The sequence below is a fragment of the Melozone crissalis genome, unplaced genomic scaffold, assembly GCF_028551555.1.
Source record: "Melozone crissalis strain CALT ecotype California unplaced genomic scaffold, PUWL_Pcris_2 ptg000012l_1, whole genome shotgun sequence".
NCBI lineage: Eukaryota > Metazoa > Chordata > Aves > Passeriformes > Passerellidae > Melozone > Melozone crissalis.
The window spans coordinates 7,513,434-7,537,142 of NW_026535790.1; the positions used below are offsets into that span (position 1 = coordinate 7,513,434).

The 23,709-nt window shown below is 36.8% G+C and overlaps 1 protein-coding gene across 2 annotated transcripts in view; it reads right to left on the reverse strand.

The window, feature by feature from the left end:
- The window catches only part of SNX29 (sorting nexin 29), a 97,299-nt gene that overhangs the window by 69,267 nt on the left and 4,323 nt on the right, over window positions 1-23,709 (reverse strand). For both annotated transcript variants that reach the window (XM_054270939.1, XM_054270941.1), the window contains exons 2-13: window positions 22,401-22,465; window positions 21,460-21,512; window positions 20,905-21,029; window positions 19,634-19,814; window positions 18,230-18,300; window positions 17,125-17,373; window positions 14,778-15,147; window positions 13,930-14,048; window positions 10,711-10,792; window positions 10,125-10,207; window positions 3,052-3,115; window positions 1,710-1,838 (exon numbers count right to left, since the gene is read on the reverse strand). In XM_054270939.1, coding sequence (XP_054126914.1) covers window positions 1,710-1,838; window positions 3,052-3,115; window positions 10,125-10,207; window positions 10,711-10,792; window positions 13,930-14,048; window positions 14,778-15,147; window positions 17,125-17,373; window positions 18,230-18,300; window positions 19,634-19,814; window positions 20,905-21,029; window positions 21,460-21,512; window positions 22,401-22,465 — 1,591 coding nt within the window. The remainder of the gene's footprint in view (window positions 1-1,709; window positions 1,839-3,051; window positions 3,116-10,124; window positions 10,208-10,710; window positions 10,793-13,929; window positions 14,049-14,777; window positions 15,148-17,124; window positions 17,374-18,229; window positions 18,301-19,633; window positions 19,815-20,904; window positions 21,030-21,459; window positions 21,513-22,400; window positions 22,466-23,709) is intronic.

Sequence of the window (23,709 nt, forward strand, 5' to 3'; positions counted from 1 at the left end):
CTACTCTTATTACTGCAGCAGCATCACCTACAGCATACAAAGTGAACCAACTAAAATTTAGAAGAAAAGCTTATATTCCAAAGAAACTACATGCAAAGTTTCTTGTGTTAGGATGTTAGAAAATGAGTTGCTATGAATCATTAAAGAAATGCCTCCCAAATTCAAAGTAACCAGTGACACATGAATTTATCATGCCTCAGCAGCTCCCAACACTGTTTTTATCACATGACAAGGCAAACTGACTTTCAGAAGAGCAATCAACACAACACATCCATATAGCAATAAGAGCAATTACACAGACTTATTTAAAAATACCTCATTAGTCAAAGTGAGCACCTCTTCAGGTCTGGTTATAAAAGCTCCTTATCTATTCTTTAAAGAGGTACGTGCATGACAAATATCTGATTCACCCATATGTCACTGCAAATTCTAAAATTGTGGGGGAAGTGAGTCAAAGAAATATGAATATACAACTCCTATAACCTGAAACATGAATATTAAATGATGAAGTATTTGCATTGTCTCTACTGCCTTACAGCACATGCATGTCAAACCCACTTATTCATATCTCTCCCTCCCTCAAAGCAAGTAGTTTGGTTTGATGTGTCATCAAAAGCAGAATTAGTAGTGTCCTAAATACCTTTACTTTTAAGAAAGCTTTATATTTATCACTTTCAAATAGGCAGTAAAAAGCTTAAAGGAATCTCAGCTGTGGTACTTTATGATTGACACCAAACACACTCTGCTCATGCATGCAGAAAACCAACACCTCTCTCTGGGTAAGGCAAATTATTTAACTCTTGTATTGTTTGTTGTTTACTATACACATGAATCACCCCCAAGATCCTACACATCATGGTTACTCTAGAGTTTATTTTGAATTTTAAGAAGCAAATCACACTATTACAGCAGCATTTACCTTCCAAAGTCCTTCTGAAGCTGAATCCCAGTTAGACAAGGAGAGAGTTAAAATTCTTTATTTCACTGTAGCACAAAGTCAAGCTGGAGGCAACTCAATATTGGGGCCAATGCTGTTTAACACCTTAACCTCACCTGGGCCAGAGCACACCCTCAGCAAGGTCACAAACACAAATCTGAGGAGCAGAGACACTGTGTGGCTGTGCTGCCACCCAGGGGGACGGGGACAGGCTGGAGAACTGGACTCAGAAAATGTCTGTGAAATTCGACAAGAGTAAATGCAGTCCTGCATCTGGGGAGAAATAGCTCAGGACAGCCAGGCAATGCTGGAGGGCTGGAAAACAGCTCTGTGGAGGAGGATCTGGGAGCCCTGGGAGACAGGAGCTGAACATGAGCCTGCAATACCCCCTCCATGGCAAAGCCAGCCAAGAGCAGCCTGGGCCCCACAGGAACAGCACTGCCAACAAGTCACTGCCAACAGTGCTGCCCAAAGGGACTCAGGAGTCTCCATCTGTGCAGATATTCAAAGCCTGACTGGAAATGGTCCTGAGAAACCTGTTCCAGCTGACCTTCCTGGGGCTGTGGGAAGAACAGCTGCACCACTTCAGAACTTGGTACTTGTTTGTTTATAATGTTTAGCAGGAGCTATTGCTTACCATGGGACTTTTAGTCCTAAATCACTTCTGTTCTTCTGCAAACTTAGCTACTTGAATATTATTTCCCTTCTATACAGACTGTTATTCCCTTGTTCCCCTGCAGTTATTTCCCAAGACATCTGCAGCAGTTCTTACCGTGCCAAGGCCTGGACCTTGGTGGCATGTCTCTCCTCCTGCTCTGCCACCTTCCTCCTGCAGTTCTCCACCTCCTGCCTCAGAGCTGCAGAATGCTCCATCTCTGCATCCAGCAGGTTCCTCAGGGATCTGCAAGAGAGCAGCAGTCTCTCTTTAGGACACTGCACACACTACCTGCTAATTAGAGTATACTCCAAGAATCACAGAGGAGTGATACCACTGATGTCCTCCAAAAATTTCATTAGTCAATTTAATAAATTCAACTGATTTGATTATACGGAGATGTTAAAAGCTAAAAGGAAAAAAAAAGGTTGAAAATGTTTATTTTTAATTTGTATTACTATCCTGTCAACAAGCCCAAAGCACAACTTATTGTGGAATCTACTGCATCAGTATGCAGAAAGAATCTGGTTTTTTAAAAAGCTGGTAAGCTGTTTTCAGTACTTCAGTGCAAGTCCATACATCTTGGGAATAATCTATAAGCAATATATTTATAGCAAGCCAGGCAGGGCTCTTGTCATGCCAAGTGCACTGCCACAGACCTCTGTGTAAAAACCCTTGATGAGATAGCAAAGGTCAGCATGATGCACAATGGTAAAACCCAAAGCATCCTGGTCCTTCTGCCAAAAAAAGCCCACAAAGCTGAATGAGGCAATAACTTGCAATTATGGGAGTGGGAAGAATAGGAGGAAGGAAAATGGGATCTGTTGGTAAGCTCAGAATTAAAAAACCCAAAATACCCTTACTAAAGTATTGGATGCATTTGTATTTTCATTCATCTAACTGTGTGTTTCAATAAACTAAATAAATACAAAGTATGTTTGATGGCATTTTATATAAGCAACTGATCATTTCTACATTTACATCATCATTGTGCCCCAAGTGAACACAAAGACAGCCAGAAATGAAAGTCACTTTCAGCATTACATTGTGAGCCATCCTACATCACTTCTTCACCAGAAGGGAAAAAACAAATTTTCTGAATATTTGCATTGGGAGAAACTTTTGCTTATTTAGAAAGCTATCTTAACACAGCTTCAGAATCTCCTGGCTACAAGGTTTGGTTTTGAAAAAACTAAAACTGCAAAACTCCCAAGGTACAAAGAGTTACAAAGAGTTACCTGATTCAAACTAAAAGCAAAAAGTTACCTTCAAAACACTATTCTTCGGTATCAACATTTAAAATGTGAATTATTAAGTTAACCTTTCAAGGAAAAAATAATATATACATCAAAAAGGTTACAGAAATATTATGCATAGCTTTACAGAAAGAACAGCTTGTATTAGAGAACAGTTTGTTTTTTTAAATTACAGTCCCTCTTGACTAAAAACCACAAACTACCTATTCTGTTCTTCCAGCTCATCCTTTCTATTCATCATGGCCACGATAGCTTGACGAAGTTCATCTAAAAAAGGAACAAAAAGGATTAATGTCTGTGTCCATTTTTGCTCATTTCAGATCTAGAAGTCATGTACACAGGCAGCACACTTAAGATGATGCCAACACCATTTGCTATTCAGGAAAGCACATAAAAATACTCTTAATCTCATCACTAATTTGAGCAATCTTTCAAAAGCAGAGTTATTTAACACCACATCAGAAGTATTGATCAAATCAAATCAGTCTGCATCTGGCTTTAATACAAATGTTTACAAGTGTGCCTGTGGTTGCAGCTGTTTTGTTTTCACAGATGTAGGGCAGAAAGCACCTTTTCAGCACATGCCTATTAATGAGATACACTGTTACTTGCTCAGCTTCTCCAAATTGCTTCTTCTCCTGGCTGTAAATCCTGCCACAGGAAATAACTGCTACAGGGAGATGGGAGCAGAGATAATGGCATTGCTTCCTCATGGCATTGTTGCTCAAGTTCAGCCCTAAAGATGATGAGACTTCTGAACCTCATCATTTCCTATTAAATCCTTTCTATCTTTTTACAAATACCATAAAAATACTTTCTGTCATTAAATCAAGAATTTTTTTTTAGACAACCAACAGAAGTTTAGAATTTTTAAAGATTTCCTTTGGGTTAGGTTTAACATGACACCAGAACAGCCAAATACCATACTGAAAAGTGTCAGCTCCAACAATTTCATTAACAATTTCACATATGTTGATCAATAATTTTATAAGTGCTACAAGGACACAATTATATTAAACCATCCCTCCCAACATTTAAGTGAAATGTTTATATAAAATAAATCAGCCAATTCTGTTCTGTGAGTATTCAATGCAGATGCCAGTAAATTTCAGTGTGCTTTTACTGAAAACATACTAACAGAACTGGTATTACTTGAATTCTTCAAGCAAGCAAAGCCACTGGACAACTTTTTTCCCCTTGACATTCAGTCCATAGTATCTTTCACCTGTATCTTTCTTAGTATTTTCTATAGTTACAGAAGTTTTTGCCCATTTTAAAAAAAATAGCATTTTCCTATGGCCAGATGGAGTCTGACAAACTCTAGTAGTGGATAAAATGCAAAAGATTTTATTATATCAACCAAATGTTGACAGCCAGTGCTGCAGACATTATGATTCCAGTCTGGCCTTGGCAACCTGCAAATAAATCCCACCCCTGCAGGACTGCAGAGTTCAGCAGAGTTCTTGTGTCATTTGAAATCAGCCAACCAAAATTTCTTCATGCTAGATTTCTTTCCAAAACATTCCTGAGTTTGTGGCCAGGGAGAAAGTACATGATCAGTTTTCTGCCTACTCCATAATACCCATATTACACTTTAAGAGCTAAATGACATTAGCAAGAAACATTTCAGTAGGTCATTAGAGGGAGTTTGCACTTCATTAATTCAGCATAAAAAGGATAATTATTTTTCTACAGTAACTTAGCATATTTTATGCAACCCTAAAAAAAAAAAAACCCAAATCTTGTAGAAAAACTGAAAGTGAAACAGTGAAATTTCTGGGTATTAAATAGCACAAGGGACCACAATCCATCAGCCTACCTGTGAAATAAACAGTTGCTCTAGGGATGAGGAAAATGCAATAATCCAGTGTTAGAGCATCATACAAGTAAACAACAGAAGCAAAAGGATCCACAGCAAGCTTTCTGTACAGTATCACTCCATAACAAAACAACAATCTTGAACCATAATGTTGAATCCAGAATCCTCAAGGACACATCAAGCCGATGGCATTCTAAATATTTTAAGTGTGCCATTAAAATATGATAGTGCATGATCAACAAGTAGTTGTTGTTATGTCTCTAACTCTGAATAAATTAAAGCTGTTGCTGCTCAGACACGGCTCTGCACTTGCACAGGGCACCCACTCTGCAGCAATTGCCTCTGTGTGTACTCAGACTTTTAATGTGTACTGATTTATTAACATTTATACAGCTAAACTATTATAAATTGGCTTCATTATTTCAATTTACAAGCCTATTCAAACTGTAACCTTAACTTGCATAATAACTTAATCTTCTTTTCCTTATTCCATCCAGAATCTTCTGCATGAGCTGAGACCTGAAATTCCATCTTTTCTCACTCCCCTCTCCCACACACACACACAAGCAGAGCACAAAAGCAAGATCCTGCTAAAGACCGTGGTTTGCACAGAAGAGGAAGGAAAAAAAGCCTCTTGAAATAGAAGACTTTAAATTGCTTATTTATTTTCATTTGCCTCTTTTTTCTGAGAGTCATGGAATTGATAATACTACAGAGACACAACAAAGCAGAAATTCCAAATTTCATTATCACATACAGGGCAAAAATCGATGCTTAATTCAGGACCACAAATGCAAACACATTTCATCCTCAGTATTTCTTGCTAATTTATCTCAATTACAGGTACCAGTGTAGGTGTGGATAAAAGCATCAACACAAACCACCAGTGAGGGATAAGAGACCAGAATTCCAAGAAGGCTGGTCCAGCCCAGCAAGATTGCTCCATGGCTATAGCTCTGCTGATTCTTCTTGAATTGATGAGTATTAAGAAGTCATATTTTCTATAAATTACTCAAAATAAACAAAATAACTATATAGTTTATAATCAACACTTCTTTAGTCTCTCTATCCATAGTAAACACAAAAAAGTAAAACATTATTAGTGTAATTAAATGAGCAAAAAATTACCAAGAAAAAAAATCAGAAACCTTAATGTCATGATCTTTTGAAGCAAGGAACAGAGTAGAACTAAAAGGAAACCATCCTATTTAATTCAGGTGTAATATTTAAAACTTTCAAATATTTTAATTTCTTACTTTCACTTACGCTTCCTGAAAAATTTCAGCAGCATGTCAGAGCAGTCAGCTGAATGCAAAGGAAATCCAGGATCATACACTGCAGCAGGTTCCCTTCAAATCTGCCAGAACATCCCCAGTTCATGAGCTTTTGTCTGTCTGCTACACTTGCCTCCAAGATGAGTGTATGATCATAACCCAATTTTTCCAGCAGTCTTATGTCTCATACATTGTGTGGGTTAGAAAAGGGAATAAATTTTTAAAAATGTCAGGGTTGTAGCAGCAACCATAAATTTGGCATTTTCTGACTTCTGAACTGTGCAACCTCAATCTTTCTCCCCTCCCCTTTTTTTTTTCTTTTTTTAATAAAACAGTGGGAGGATGGCCAAGTATTCCTAGTTCACAAAAGTGTTTGACATTAGAGTTTATGTCCTACTTCTGAGCTGTTTTGTGCTTGATAACATTTATGTTCTGTAAAGTAACATTAATGAAAGGCAATACACAACTGTTATTAAGGATCAGCATTCAACAACAATATATCTAAAAGTGAAGTGATAACCTGAGTTCCATAAAGACAGAGATGATAACTAGTGAAGTTTTTCTTAAGAAGTAGTTTTGCAATGACTTCTTAAAAAAAGAATACCCATGTACAAACAAAGAATTCCAGACCCTTCTTTATCAGCAAAAAAAGAAAATATAATATTAAAAAAATCAAGGAATGTACTAAATAATTTTTTCATATTAAACCTCACTTTTTTGAACACTAGCAATATTCTTTCATTGCTGAAATTAATCTGTGGTGCCTAATTACTTATGAAGTGAGTATTTGCTCTAAAACATTTTTTAATTCCATTCCATACTTCATGCAAAAATCTAGCTTCTAGAAAGCTTTCATAGGGTCACAGAGCACGAAATATATAATGCTTTGAGGAACACCTGCCAGTTTCCAGCAACCTCCAGAAAATTCATAAGTTTCACAACTCTTGTGCTATTTAGCCAAAGATTGGAGCAGTATGATTTGCAATCACCTGTTGTGAAGAATGAGCTGTAAGTGAAATCATCCCTCAGAGTACACAAGGTCATGCAGCCTCCTCTGCAATCCTGCAGATAGAGTATCAGGGTGGGCTGGGAACAGTTTACAAGAATTTTTATTTTTTTTATTTTCATGAGTGAAAATTTACACAGATATTTTCAGAGACAAATAAGACTTCCAGCAGACTAGTTACATCTTAAATCAGAAGTGTGACCTTTAAAGACTTAAGGAGCTTGATGCTCCCTAAGCTGCCTACATGAACACTGTGTTTTAAGGCTTAATTTAGTGCTCAAAAACCTTGTAAATATTATCCTGTCATGTCACTATTCACAGGGCAAATTTTAGTAGGAAACAAATTGTGTTGCCCTTCTACTGCATAGAAGAGTCCTGGAGAAAACCAAGCCTGTAAAGTAAACTGCAGCTTCCCTCCCTTCACAGCTGTGCTTCCAAAGAAAAACAGGAATTTAGTACCTGCCAGTGACCTGGGGCATCTGGGCCACAGAACAGGTCAGCAGCTATTCAGAGGACACCAAGTACAAAAACACCTTATTCACTTACACAACCAGGATAAAAATATAACATGGAGGTTTGATTACTCAGTAAAGCTCTTCAGTGATCACAAAAAGCTCAGGGATTTCTCAGGAATATATGAAAAAGTATGGAATGATGTACAATGCTACAACCTTTCCTAACCTTTGTGGTGAAGCTCAATTTTAAAAACTGAAGAAAATGATAGTGAAAAGACTAAATTACCAATTACTTCCTAAAAATAGTACTATAATAAAAGAACCTTATAAAGAAGAGGAGAAGTAGTGTCCTTCTAAAAAGAAAGTTTTGCAACTTATTCTTTTTTCTACTGAAAAGCAAAATGGAGAGACTTGTGCTGGTAGAAGAGATTGCTCTGGTGAAAAACAATGCTGAAAATACAATCCTCCATAGCAACTCCTGAAACAGTGTTGTTTGTGATTCAAGTGCAATAGGAGAAAGACAACTTTTAAAAAAGCTGAAATTACATACTAGAGTAGATGCATAAATAGAAAATTTCTGACCACCTTAACTCTTTATAAACTTGGTTATGACAAAGCAATCTGCAAAGCTGGGCCAGTTCTCAAATTATGCCTGACATAAACAGCAAAGCTCTGTGGATTTCTCTTAAGTGGTATTAGTATTTTTGAGATGTATCTGTGGCTAGGTTAAGCTATATCTTTACAAATGCACAGGACATAATTCAGGAAAATAATTTTAAATGGCAGAAATTTGAAATTACAGCTTCTCCTAACTTACTAGTTGCATATCAAAAAAAGTAAGAAAAGTTGAGTACTATCCTAATAGGTTAGAACAAAAGCAGGAAAATAATATAATTTGTTTAAAATCCATTTCAGGTTTTGTCTCCAAAAGTAAGAAACACAGAGATCCAGTCACTGGAGACCTCACAGCTTTTCTCACTGCACTACTGCATTCCATTTTTCTTGCCTGATGTGTTAGAATCAGTTGCTATGCAACCAAGCTATAAGCCTCAGCATTTAATAATTCTTCTGCTAATTGCAACAGAGAGAAAGAGCTTCAGTGTCTGACTTTGTCATAGCACTGAATTCCTCCTGTAGGGAATCTACAACCAATAACAGCAAACTTGAAAAAAGCATTTTTATTCAACATACCCAGGATCATCTATTATAAAGGTAATCACTAATTCTATAAATGTATAGTCAGCTGAATTTTAATTATAATTATGATTATTTGCTCGGTGTTCTACTGGTTTTATAGATGGGTTTGACATGCTTCCCACCCTCCCCTTCACCAAAGCCTTCTCTGAACTGGGAAACTAATGATAGTGTGCACACTTCTGTTGATCCTGTGTTTTCATTTCATTTACAAATTGCTAAGTATTGAGAATTGAAAACCTCCAGATTTTCTATCTATTTTGTAGCTCTTACCTACACTGGGAAATAACTGAGCAACTGAAGGAGACCAACTGCGGCCCCTGCTGGTTCCTGACTCCCTTACAAACAGCAGAGTAACAGTGCAGGGGCACCAGAAAACGGCCCTGAGCAATTCTCTGAGAAATAAATAAGAACAAATGGATGTTGTAGGGATAACATTAGCAGAGGATATCAAGTGACCAAAGATCACTGTAGCTAATAATGGTAAATCCATTCCACACTTTAATTATGGCTCCTAGAAGTCCCTAACTAGTTTGCCACTTGGTGACATACTTTGTAAGAAAGGATTTTTCAGCTTTGTAAAGCTCAGTCAGCAGACAGTGCCAGAGCCTGAAACACTGCCCAGTGAAAATGTTTGTTTTCTCTCCTTTAACACAGGTTGATACAGCATTTGAATACAACTTTAGAAAATGAGATTAGAATATCTTAAGATTTCATTCATTTTGATGATGCATGAATCAATTGTAGAAAACAATCCTGGCTGCATCACTTCTGACTTCCCAAATGTCATAACTTAAAACTTGTAGATATTGAAGTTTATAAGAAGAAACAAACACACACCCAAGAGCTTTAGGAACAAAGCCTGTTCAGTTACAGAACATTCTGTACACTGAGGAACATAAACACATACTGGGTTACAAGCTTAGACATTCAGTTTAAGAACTAAGTCTTTGTTCTACAAATGTATGCAAAGAAAAAATATCAAATATGTGATAAACAAACTGCCTGTGCTTCTATTAATCTACCTCTGCAGCAAAGACTATTTCATCCTGTCTAGCTTTGCTCTTAATGCCACTGAAACATGACTGTCCTCCCCCTTAATCTTACCTCAAGTTTTTGTGAAAGTCCACATTTATGTTTGGAGCAGATTTCCATATCAAAATCACAGAAAGAGTGGGATTTTTTTGTTTGTTTGTTTCTGACTAGCCATTAATGAAAACAGGCAAAATAAGCAAGACTACATCAGAACTAACCCTCAGAACTTGAAGAAATTTAAAGATGTTAATCAAATCATTATTTTTCATTTAACTACTGAAGACACATTTAATATAAGGACATATCAGCTGCAATGAAGCATAACCTGCCAATACAAACAGCATTTTAGAGCAGTTATTATAACATGACCAGCACATCAGAAATTAAGTGCTCCAAGACTCTCTAAGCAGATTTTATTGAAACAAAAATAGAAAGAATTACAGGACTTTTAAAGGTATTTCTATCAATCTAGAGACATCAAGGAAGTACTTACTAATTGTCATGGATTCTGGCACAGTGGCTGAAGGCAACATACTGCTTAAAGTATTCACTTGAGCTGGAGGACTGACTTCCACTCTAGTCAGAAAAGCACAGTAAAATCAATATATGAAAACAAAATCCTGAATTCAAAACTTAAGAAAAAATATTCCAGAAACTAGAATTGTTGTCCTATTCATCCATATTTAACCAAGCTATGTTGAACAATCCTTTCATGGGAGGATTTTACCTCATGGGAGTCTGATTTAAGCAGGCACACAAAAATTCCAAATTAAAAGGCCATGGAGAATATAGTAAAAAAATAACATAAAAACCAAGATAAAACCTATTTTCAAAACCAGGAAGCCAAGTCTGTTATTTGACATAAGTGAGTGACTTTCTCAAGATAATTAGGAAAGTTCAGTGTATGAAACTATGTTAAAAAGGCAATTGTAGGTTTTTTTCATTTGTCTTTCCAAACATATGCAGAAGTATCCTGATGAGCAGTTGGTTTTGCAGTACTAAGTGCATTACTTAACAGTAAGTTGGCAGCTACAGGGTGAAGGTTTTTTTCTTTCAGGACAAACATATTTGGCACATACCTGTAAGGAAGATCAGATCTCCTTGGAACCAGTTCTACCGGATGAACAGTATGTTCATGCCCCTCTCCATTCTCCAAGTTATCTAAAGCAGAATGCACAAGCATTAGCTTCCTTTGGGTTACACTACTCAAAAAATAAAATAAAAACATAAATCCAGAAGTTAGATAGTTACCTTTCTAAACAGAAACACTCAACTTACTATAGCTTTAAAACACTTTTAATTCTGTCTCCAAAGCTGGTTCTGCAAATTGACCCTGAATGCCAGCAGGATTGTCAAGACTCTTAGGGGAAAAAAAGTCAAAGCATAGCACAATTCCTGAATTACACTTGATATGTACAGAGTTACACATCCATGAGAAGACTTCTTCCTGAAGGTATTTGTGCAAGCCCCCAGAGCTGGAGCACCTCACAACACCTCATGCTCACTACAAATCTGGTTGTGACTTGCAGGAGAAGAATTTGTGGTTAGTCCCCAGCACGTGAAACCTTGCAAAGACATCAGTGCTTTCTGTATTCCCAACAGAGCACCATGGCTTTTCCCTGGCTCCTCACATCCCTGTACCAACCATCAGGAATCAGACAGATGAGATACTGTTTAAAAAGCATGAATAATGTGCATCTGTCCACAGATCCACAGCTGTCGGCACCAAAACATCCACATGACTGAGCCTGTCATGGAGGAAACTCAGGTGGAAACAAACAAAACTCATTTTATTGATGTGTTCTGCATCTCACAATGTAAGGGCTACGAAGATACTACAAGACAATCCTAAATAGAACAGATTCTATTCTGATAGAATAGAAGCAGAAATTCTAGAAAATAAGTTAATGGGAAATAAAGTTATTATGGAGAAAATTATTTTTGAAGCCGTAGAGATTACTGAAGCTCAGTTCCTAAAATACATAATCCATTTTTGTTCCAAGCAACTGCATTTTGATGGAGGCTTTCTCATTTCTAGCTACCCAGAGATATGATATGCCCTGACACATCCCTGGAGCACTGCAACAGATTAATACTGAAAACACATATTAACATACAACACTATAGATAATGTTATCTCCAATATATATATATGTGTGTGTATGTGTTATTTATTGGTATTAAAACCTCTAAACCAAAATACTGGGTTAAACTATATATTTTACAAGAGCTCATTAAGCATATTTTAACAAAAAATATCAGGATAATAATGAGCTTGTCAGTTAGTGGGCTGGACTGCCCTCAGAATAAGCTAATGCATGTTCCTTCTGACATCATTCACCCAGCACAAGTGCAACTCCCAGAGTCAAGCAAACAAATGCCTAAGGCAGCTTTCAATCTCAGCAAACTGTCAGTGTGCCTGAGGAGAGGGTGCCTGGCTCCCTGTGTATCCTGTCCCTGACTGCTGGCACTTGGGTGTGCAATGTGCACTCAATGCAGCCCTGCCTGCACCCTCCATCTGCTCCTCCTGTTCAGAGGTGAGAGCAGGAGAGCACACAGTGCGGTTTGGAGAGCTTTCCTAGCTCTGATCAACTGAGGCCCTTCACCAGCCCAATGCTGGATCACTCTCACTTGCATGACAGGTCACAAAGAGGGACTGAAGGAGGACTAAAATATCTGTCCTGTGCCCAGAAGGGATCTGAATGGGCCTGTTGATCATCTCCAGTAGGCTGAGCATTGCATTCAAAACAGTTCTGAGATAAGCAACACAAAACAAGGGGCTTTGGTGTCTTCTCAGTAAGGGTAAGCCCCTGGGACAGCTATGGATAAGATGCATACAAATATAAACAGATATACCTCATCTGCCTCCAGAACTAAGTGTTGGCTTGCACTCCTGATTTTGGATTTCAGATCAACACCCAGCTCATGCTCCTGATGCCTGGTGACATCCACTGACAGCAACTGTTCCATTCCACACACACCCCCCACAGACAGATATGGATTTTTGTATTCCAGATTCCAACCTGTGGATGTTCCCCAACAGTTTCTGGTTTGTATTGAAGAGATAACAATGCCACAAACTACTCAATGTTTTCTAAATCCATTCCTTTGTAAATTGAAAAATATGGCAGCAGAAGAAATAATTTTAAATGTCCTTTTTTTTAAACCACTGGCATTTCTTATGAGGTACATATTTTAAAATACAGCAGAGGGCAGTGCAGCATTATTTTATGATTCACAGTTTTGTCACTAAACTTACACAACTGAATTTCACTTTTTCACAGGCCTTCAATCAACAATCCATTTAAACTCTTGGACATATAATGTGTATGTAAAAAAATGAGAAATATACTACCATTAAAACAATATTTGAATACCACTGACAAGTTTTTAAATGGTCACTGAAATGAGTACACCCAAAGTTCAGTGTTTTATGAACAACTAGAAAAATATCAACAGGGTGAAGGGGAGGGCTGGTGGACTTTTTTCTTTGGTTTTGGTACTAATATAGATATTGTAAAAGCCCCAGGCCTTCTTTTCCATTCCTTTACCCATTTTTATTGCTTGCTTCAAATGGTCCACATCATTCTGGAAGTGTCCCTCACTGCACACAGCTGCAGCTGAGGCCACAGCAGAGCCAATGGAGCTCACACTTACAAATGACACTCTCACTCATGCACAGCTCTGTTCATTCACTATCAGCTTGTAACCTGTAGAAAACCATTTGAGGATACTGGCACAGGAAAAATTAGATGTGAGCTGGCAAGTGGTGCTCACAGCTCAGAAAGCCAGTCTTAGAATAAATGATCTCTGCAGATGCCCTCCAACCCAAACCATTCTACAATTTCCATATCCTTTTCTGAGCAAGTATTTCCTAGTCAATCATTCCTTACACTGTGTTTCAACAATTAACAACTTCCACTGAACTGCTTCCAGCTGCTCTCTGGTATGTCAAGATTAATTTGAATTCAAGTTCTCAAACACACTTGGAGCTTCTTGCAGCTTAGAGGTATCTAGAAAACGGATATGGACACTTTTTATACAACCATCCTAAACTTCAATGAAATACAAGCCCACAGCTTAATCCCAATGAAACTCTGGTTTATTTTGACATTGATAACTCCCCCTTAACTAAGTAACTACTCAAATGGAGAACTGATTCAGAACTAGAATAAACTTGAATTGAACTTTTTATCCCAGTTGTGCAGTACCTGCTTTGTCTGTACAATCCTGTTATTCTTACCATTGTCCCATGTTAGAATAAAGGTTGCTGGAATTCTGTGAATTCAAATGCCCACCTGTTTGGGAGTAAGAGCCAACAGCACTGACAGGAAATAGAACATCTGAGTCATCATTCAGGACCTGCAGAGGACTCCAACTGCATATCTGAGAACTGCATGTGACTATTTCACGAGGCCTATTTAGAACAAACAAACAAACAAACCATCTATTTATACAGCCAGTATTACTGTTCATAATGCTTATGTTTCTTTCAGAGATACCACTGCAAGAAAAATCTTTATTTCAATCTGCCTGTCAATTTCTTGGTCAGCCATACGTTAATTGATTAAAGACCAGACATTCCAAACCAGAGGAGATAAGCAGCACTTGCCTTTTTCTCTAAACAAATTTCTGTCAGAATAATTTTAGATACTGATATGCTTTCTTTATTTCTTTCTCTCTCAGTTTTGTCCTGCCTTTTTGAACTGTCTACACTCTGATGTAACAAGCTTACTCTGTTTAAAATACACATTTTTATTGTGAAGCCAAAATAGAATTGCTATCATACTAAGAATGAGGAAATATCAAGTAGGCCAGAACTATATCCTGGTTATATCATGCCAGAGTTTTAACAACTGAGAACTTCAAGGAGAACAAGAACTCTGAGATCTCAACATTTGGAGTTTCAGTGAAACTTAGAAGCAAAATATCATCACTGCAGTGGCATATATTGTTTAAACAGTAAAAAGAAAAAAAAAAGAGGGGGGAAAAAAGGTAGGGGAGGAGAAAAATAGGGAGAGAAAAAAAAAAGAGAGAAAACCTACAGTTCAGTTCAACACATGAATTTCCAGTAGCCATAAAAAACAGGGGAGGGGTGGAGGGGAAGCATGGAAAGTTTACCACTATCTCCTGCACCAATACTTACTTTTCAGAAGCTTCAGTTCCACCCTCTGTGCCTTTATTTCCTAATGATTTTCCATACAGCTCATCCTCATCTGCATCTTCATCATCAATGCTCTTCACATCCAGTTTCTGGTATTCATACTCTCCATTCATGAATACTGAATTGTTCTTCCACGAATGGTTACTTTCACTCCCATTCAGATTTTTTCCCAGAGTGCTTTCAGATGAAGACAATGCAAGAACTGAAGATCTGTCTACACTCTCCTCTGAACTTTCTCCTGTCATCAGAGTCTTTGTGCAATCCCCCAGATTTTGCTCATCTTCCTCTTCATCAAATGAGATAATATTAGTCACCCTCTTCTTCTTTTTTCGATCTTTTTTGTATTTCAAATCTAGTAGTAATACAAAGTTTTTACACAGTTTAGAAAAGAGAAATGATATATGAAACCTTCTTTTTTCTTAAAAGAGCTCATGTACTAACTTACTCTAATCAAGAAAAAAACCACTTAGATCTACATGGCATTCATTATCTTTCCATACACATGAGCTTTTAAATGTCTAATTACCAGCTTTATTTTATAAGTCTTACATAATTTAGATTTTAAAAGATATTCTGGAGATGCATTCATAACATGATTCAATTGAAACTGGAAAAAAAGTTCTACAAACTCATGAAATTAAATTTAAAATAGTAAGTTAGCCTTCCTGTCATTTCCTCCTATGGACTGCACCTAGTGTACAATGCAGAGCAGGTCTGCACAACAGAGAAAACATGAAGCACTGAAAAGAACAAACCCACAACACGAACAAAATCCACAACCTGCAATCAAATAGTTTTATCTATAATCTAAAAACTGAATAGTCAACTTTCAGCTAATTAGCTCTTGGTCTAGAAATACACTGAAATTCTCTCTGATTACACCAGATGTATTCAGTGCCAGCACTTATTTTTACACTATTATCTATTCTCACTGAATCTGATGTGCATGTGGAGCTAAATGCAAAGCTGAAGCACTCCAAGAAATATCAGAAATCACTCACCAAGACACTCACACTGGGACCAAATTGCTTTGTTTAATTCAAGTCCAGCTGTTATATATCCACAAAGCACACTAACATACTTTTAAAAGGATGTTAAAACCCATTCTGGTTGCAAATAGAATTACAACAAAGAACACAGACTTCAATGGAAACATCTGACTTGCTCTAATGTTCCACATGTAATTGCATTTGAACAAACTCAATTTTTTTTAAGTGGCATTTCACTGGAAGTTGTCCCTTTCATGTTCTGTATACACATGTGCTGTACACACCAGGTACATCACATTGTGGAGTCACATGCACCATATGGCAAATTACTGCCTTTCATCTTGCAAGGCTATTCTGTACTAACAAAGTTATCCCAAGTCAAGTATCATATACAATTTTAATCTCATTTAAGTGCTATACAACAAAAGCTTTACCACAAATTTGCTCTAAAAACTGTGTTTTAAGACAAAATCTATTTTGAATGCCAATAAAAACCAGATTTTATCTCAACTTCTGTTCCTACCAGATTCTCATGTGGGGTTTGTGCTTTTTTCTCATAAGCAAAACAATTTATTGCCTAAATTCAAACCTTGTTTCTTAATTGAAAAGCACATAAATCTTCCTGCTGTTTTGTAGTTTCACAAAGCAAAACAAACTTTTGACTCAACTTCCAGAAACAGAGATAATAAAATATTACTTTGGTAATTTTGGAACAAAAAATATATAACGAAAATCACATTTTCCTTGACTGATTTCAAATAATAAGAGATTAAGACTTTGGGTCTTTGTCAGTAACTAACATCATACAAGCTGGTTGTAACACTAAGAACTCTAAAGGTAAAGAGTGTATGAGTAAATCTTCATTTAGGCAATTATCTGCTTTGCATAGGAATTCAGACTGTAAACAGTCACTACTTGAAGCAGATTATAAACTAAGATTTGCATCTGATATTTAAGAAAATATATAAGTCACTGTATGTCTAACTGGCAAGGTGGCAAAAGACAACATTAAAAGTGAAAAATCATCACATCACAAACTTAAAAGCATAATTTTGTGAACTAAAACTCAGGTCACAAGAAAAGCTGTACCAATAAAACAGTTTAGCTTCCCTCTCACAATGATACAAGAATGCTGAAATACAGTTACCATCCAGTATTCACACCCAGTATTTCCAATTTCATGCTTTTTAATTACCCTCTCAAGTGGTTTGTATGCACAGCGCACTTATTTTAAGACTTCTGCTCTACAACAGTACATTAAAAGTAAATGTAAAAGTTATTTAAACACACTTGAATAGTTCCTAAGTTTCTGAATGGCACTAACATTGATAGAGGCTTACCAGCATTGACACTCCTGGGCAGAACAGGCAGTGGGTCAGAGTCCTGCTCAGGTTTGATGAGAATGGAGACTGCAGAGGAGGCAGTGATCTCCCGCAGGAGGCTGCTGACACCCTGAGTGGACTCCTTCAATAAGGAAGTTACATTTTGTGTGGATTCCTTCAACAAATCTGACACAGTGGGTGTGCATTTGCTCTGCCCATTTAAATCCTTATTATCAATGTTGATAGCAAAAAGAATGGAGTTCAGACCTTCAGAAAAAAGAAAGGGGAAAAAGAGACCACAAATGCACCATATACTGCACATGCAGGTCATGAACACAGAAGCTAAGGATTAATGAAATTGTGACATGGAAAACATTTTTTCCAAAAATTTCCCACAGTTCCCAATGCATGAATTCTTATTCTTTCATGGACCATTCATTCCTTTCTAGATTATATTCAAGCTGATGCAATCAGTTCTGAATTCTTCTTGATGCCTGCTCAGCTGCACATTAAATAATCAAAAAGTACTGTGAACTCATTTATTTATAACCTTTTATTTAAACCAATTTCACTGCAACTTTACTGTTTGTGGGTTCCTATATTCTATTAGCAAAAATGCAGCAGAACAATGTCTTGCAGAATGAAGCAAGTGATCATGTATCTGAAAAAAGGAGTATAAAAGATAACAATGCATCACTTCTGTGGATGAACTCTGGAAAAGTAAATTATTTGTTATCATTCCTTACTCTTACTCTCCTTATCTGTATTTACCTGTAATTTTGATGTTACTATAAATTCCATCATTACTCTTTTCTAATCAGGAATAACCCACTTTGCTTCTCTACACTGCACTGGTTTTAAGTTAGCCTTGACTGCTGAAGAGTTAAAAATTTTATGTGGAAAAGTTTTGAATTGTAGGAAGGCCAGATCCAGGATTTTAATAATCCATCAATTGACAGCATAAATTGGCAAAATACCTTGACTGCTCACCCTGGCTGTGCCTCTGACACGCATTCTTCACATAAACAGAGTGTATTAGAGAAATCCTCACAAGCAGAACAGATGCAACACCCCAAAATGCATCAGTTTTCCAAGAGCAATTATACTGAAGAGAAAGCCTTACCAGCTGCCATTGTAGGGATCATGCTAGAACGTTCCTCATCCATCATAAAAGACCAGTCTTCATAGAAGACACTGTAATTTAAAGGGGAAAAAAGGACATGCAGTGCTATAGTAATATATACTTCACTTCTGAAAGACAAAAAACCTCTGAAGAATAAGCAGGAGCACCCCAAAAGATGCAATTTTATGTCACAGTAACTCCCTGTAGCTCTCAAATTGATAACTGTTCAGATGGTTCTAAAAAGACATGCTAAAGAGTATTTTTGTTCTTTAGTTTTAGCTCTGCACTTTTTTAGGGGAAAAAAAGCCACTCAAGGTCTGGGGATTTACACTGCATATGTTAAACAAATCTAACAGATTCATTGAAAAGTTTCCAAAACATATAACTGGGGATGTAAACTGATTCTGTAAATTCCATCAGAATTCGGGTAACATTTAAGTCTTAAACATTCAGGAATAAACGTTTTTATAAATAGCATTACAATGCAGTGTGTTGATAATCCTGATACTGTGCAAGTATTGCTACAAGCATGAGAATAATTAGTGGCACAGCAATACAAGTCACTAATTTCCTAATGCTTTTCAGACCCTTTTTCATTTCATTTGTTATTTCATTTGTCTTTATTTGATTTCTCCAAAATCTGTTTTGCAAGAAAGCTACAGATGACTGGAACAAACTAGAAATGAAAAGGAGATACTAATGAACTCAGTTCAGGCAATACTCTTATCCACTACATCCATTAATCAATGCAAATGAATAAAATGCCTTTCTGCTGAATCCACTGGACTTGATCAAGTGGTTTGAGGAAGCTCAACAGTTAGTGATTAAAAGAGGAAAATGCCTCAAGTTTTCACAAAGAAAAGAAGTTGAAGCCAAATGAGAAAAAAGCAGGACTCAGTAATGAACCTAAGTGCATTCTGCACTTCCAAAGTACTTTAGGATTTCACAACGTGTAGTAAGTTATTCTCAGTAACTGTAACAAAAGGTTCACAAACTGCTACCTAACCACTTCTGCAGCTGCAGCTCCCCACTGCTGCACTGCTGGAGCTCTGCAATTACAGGATCTCCAAAAGGCAACAGGCAATTACCACTGATGAATTGAGATCAGACATGGCTGCAGTTGTGTACTATTTTAGTGGAATGAGAGAGGCACCTTAAAGTATGGTGTCCAGGCTGCAGTGAGGAAAACTGCTGAAAGAACAGGGAAGGGATTTAGAGAAGAGGTCAAATGTTGATATAGGCACAAGTCACTACCTTAATGGCTGACAAAAATTTTAAAAAGTTATTTTAAGTGACTTGACAGGCACAGCAATGAATATGGGGTACTACTACAGCTGTGGCTTTTGGTTGTTGCCTGGGGTTTCAGCCATGTCAGCATTTCCTGCAGTACAAAGGTGTCAGTACCTGAGGCGACCCTTATCTGCAAGCAGCATGTGCACGTATCTTTCCAGGGAATGCTCGTTCAGAGCACAGCGCAGCCAGGCCCGGCCCCTGCCGATGTCACTCGTGATGGCCTTCAGGGAGTAGAAGCGCTGCAGCTCGTGCCTGTTCAGCACCTCCTTCACATAGTACCAGAACACTGGCTCTGCAATTGAGCATTAATAATAACAGTAATGACAACCACCCTACCAAGAAAACCACTAAGCTCATACTTGAATACATTTACAGGTAAATTTATAAAACAAACAGGTAACAATATAACTTTGAACAAAGGTGAATCATTTACTCTCCTCGTGCAACCCACCAGTTAAATAAGTTATTTATTCCTACAGAACTTGGGCTATTTAAGCACTTAGAACTGTTCACTTCATTGAAAAAGCCACACAAATTAAAGGATTTGATCTGACAGTTTTACACAGAATTCACATTTAAAAGCATATTTAAGCTAGTATTTTATCCACAGGTTTATACATTCAACTGGAAACATATTATGGAAGGGAAAAGATTTCTTTAGAACTCTATGTTACTGCTGATGTGAAATGTTGGAAGGCAGGTCCAAAGGAACAGGTAGCTTCAGAATTTGCAGAACATGCAAATAACAAATTCATGTTACTTTAGAAAACAGAAGTGTGGGATTTAAACAGCAAAAATATCTTTCTCCACTATACACTTTCTGTGTGTTTTTCCCAAATATTGATAAAAACTGATCAGTATCTTTACATAGTTCTGATTAAAGAAAAGAGAAACAGTTGAAGAGAAAAATAAAGGAATCTTTTATTTGAATATAATAAAAACCAACCCAACCAATACAAGCAATATAATTTTTCTTTCCAAAATCACATCCATAATTAGAAGTTAAACATATCTGACCTATATAGAACATGGCACTTAAAGAACTAAGACAACGTCAAGAATGAAAACATTGTTTTAAAAACACCAAAATTACACAACCCTGATCCCTGCCAGAATTCAAAATGAATTTGCCACTATACATGATGGAACAGTAGAAAGTGCAGATTTCCCAAGAGCAACATTTCTAGAGAAACTTGGAATGCAAGTTAAACTAGACAGAAGCAACAGTCATTTTCACTGCCACTTCTACAACACATCAAGTGTAAAGCATCCTATCAACAATCTGCAGTTTGGTGCAATGCTCCAAACTTCTTTTAGAAATTATATCCCTTGACTGAACATAAGAACTAATTAAAACAAGATAGCTACAATGAGCAACCTACCTGTTTCAGTTTTGCTGGAGAAACCTGCTGCCTGTTTGATTGCAGCTGCTGTCAGTGCCAACCCCCGGCTCCTCCTCAGGCCATGCTGGAACACAGCTTCAAACTGAGCACACAAACAGGTCACTCTGCAACAGAATTTTTAATGAACTCATGTAGAAGGAACTATGAAAAAATCATAGTGAAAATCATGTATCTACACAGCAATTTTATTGCAGATCTCTGAATAGGAAATGTAAAGTGAACCATTACCTTATAAGCAGTGAAAGATTCCCTCCTATGCAGTAATCTCATTATTTGCCAGCAGTATAATCTAATTATACCCACAACCTCATCATAATGATTGAAAGCTGAGGCTCAGGTTACATTCAGAAGAATTGGCAATCAATTTGAGAAATCACCCTCACCTGCTAGAGGGGCTGTTAATCATGTTATTTCAGCTTCAGATCACCTACCTTCCATGCAATGTAATTTTTTGAGCATGTCAAATATTTTGTGCCATATGTTTTATGTCATTATGATGCAAAATCTAGGCATGTAATTCTTGGACTATTTTACCTGCTATCTGAGTCTGAAGCAATTTCTTTTCTTCCTCCAAATCGTATTTGACACTGCAATAAACAGATTTTAAGACATTTTATAAACTTTTTGTTACACTAAATAAATTCAGTTTTCTGCACTATTTGTACATATGAAACAAAGTCATATCAAAAAAGGAAGCAGCACAAAATAGAACACTGCAAAATACAGCCTGCATCCAAAAAGTGCTCTAGAGCATCATGTTACACTAATGGGCTGCTCTTGCAGTTCAAATAGATCCTTGCTAGCCAGAACAACACACCTGCAGCTCCCTCAGTAAACTGAAAACTGAGTGGAAATTACTACTTTTGAGTTTTAAATGTGCACCCACAAAACCAGACATTGCTCTTACCCAGCTCAGTGCTACAATTGCAGAACCACTCTTTAAAAAGCATTTCACTGGCTTACTCGTGAGGAATTCTTTTGCCTCCCAAGCTCTCCCAAATTGACTCCAGTCTATGAAATTCTACTTGCTGAACTTCACATTGACACAAATATAGACATACATAAATCACATCTTTACATGTATTTTAACCATTCACTAAAAATCTAGTGCAAAGAAAACAAACTGCTACTCTAAAATGTTAACTAAGTTAGACTTTGCAGTACACTGCAATTTAGTTCAGTCATATCAGGATTACAAGAACATATATTCCTAATATATATTGTATAGTATTATATATATTTAAAATAGATCTATTACAAATATAAGCTGTCCAGAACAAGAATTTTAAATAAATACTGCATAGTAGTTGCTCACTAGCAGACAAAAACTCAGTTGTACTAAGAAAGCCACAATCTCTTCTTTGTATCCTTTTCATCCTTTTCCTTCTCTTTGTTAAAGAGAAAGCAAAGACAGTCCCTGCTAGTAGTGACAACTCTGAGTAAGGCAGTGCAGAAATGTCTGTTGTATTTCTCACCTGTTTAACTGCATCCAGCAGCCGTTCTAGAAGAAATTGTCTTTTAGTGTCGTTGGTCTGTGAACCTGAAATCCAACAAAATCATATCATTTTAAAAGAAACTGGTTTTTTAAATACATTTGGGCCAACACAAATGTCTTTTTTTTGGGCCCTGAAAACTTTCTTCCCATGTCAATTATTCCACTAAATTAACTAATGTATTTTCTCTAAGTAAAATGATGCAGTATGAACTATGCTTTGAGGTTTCAAGTAGCCTTTCTCTAACAGACAGCAATAATGTTTCAAGTATCATCTTGATTCTTATTTTAGTAACATTTTAAAGATACATTTCACCAGTACCAAACACAGAATAATTATTCAAGCTGATGCACAGCTTGCCCAGAGTTTCTTAGCACAACTACCAGAGTAGTACAGCATCACAGCACTAAAAAAGAATGGAAAACAAGAGTGAGACACCAGGAGTATATTCTTGCTGTCAAACCTTAGTGCAGAAAGAGCTTTAAGTCAGGTGAACAGAGAGCAACCGTTGCAGTAAATCCCTTAAAATGTAACTACCAGCATAGTTCTTCTGATTAACACCTATAAAATCTATTTTGTTACTATATAAGGAACTGTGCAAGACAATCTTTAACTTCTCAAGCTGTTTCAACAGTAACACAATACTTTGCTTTTTGGAATATCCTTTATAAACTCCCATGAATATGGTAAAACTTATTCTTTAAGATAACCTGCATTGCCTCTGTAATTTCTTTATTCTCAGCTTGAGTTCAAAGCATTCATCAGAAACCTCCGTGACCTCTCTTGGTTTTAAGTCATTCTATTCTCCTTTCTCTCTCAAAGAACATATAACCAATGCACATATGGACTGAAAGCCAATTACCCAAACTCTGCAGGAGCAAATTCCTCCCAACACTGACAATCAAACACCACACACTAGCAAACAGAGATGACATCAAAGATATGTGCTTCCTCTTGCTATCCAACAGTGTGAGGTCCAAACCCCAGAATTTCCTCTCTTCATAACCCCATTCAAAACAGTTTGCTTTTAAACCAGCAGGACATAACAGAATTTGTTGAAATGATTCTGCCTTTAAATATGTATACTCATAAAACATATAAATATCCATTATACTGATATAATGTTTTATATATATTCATATTAATCTATATTAATAGAATTCATATTCCAAATAGTTTCATATACTCATTAAACAGAAGAAAACCCCCACAGTTTGCCAGAATAATGAAAACAACAGGAAAAACAAGCAAACATAGCTGCTAAGCAAGCTTCTCAATGCTGGTTTTGCTG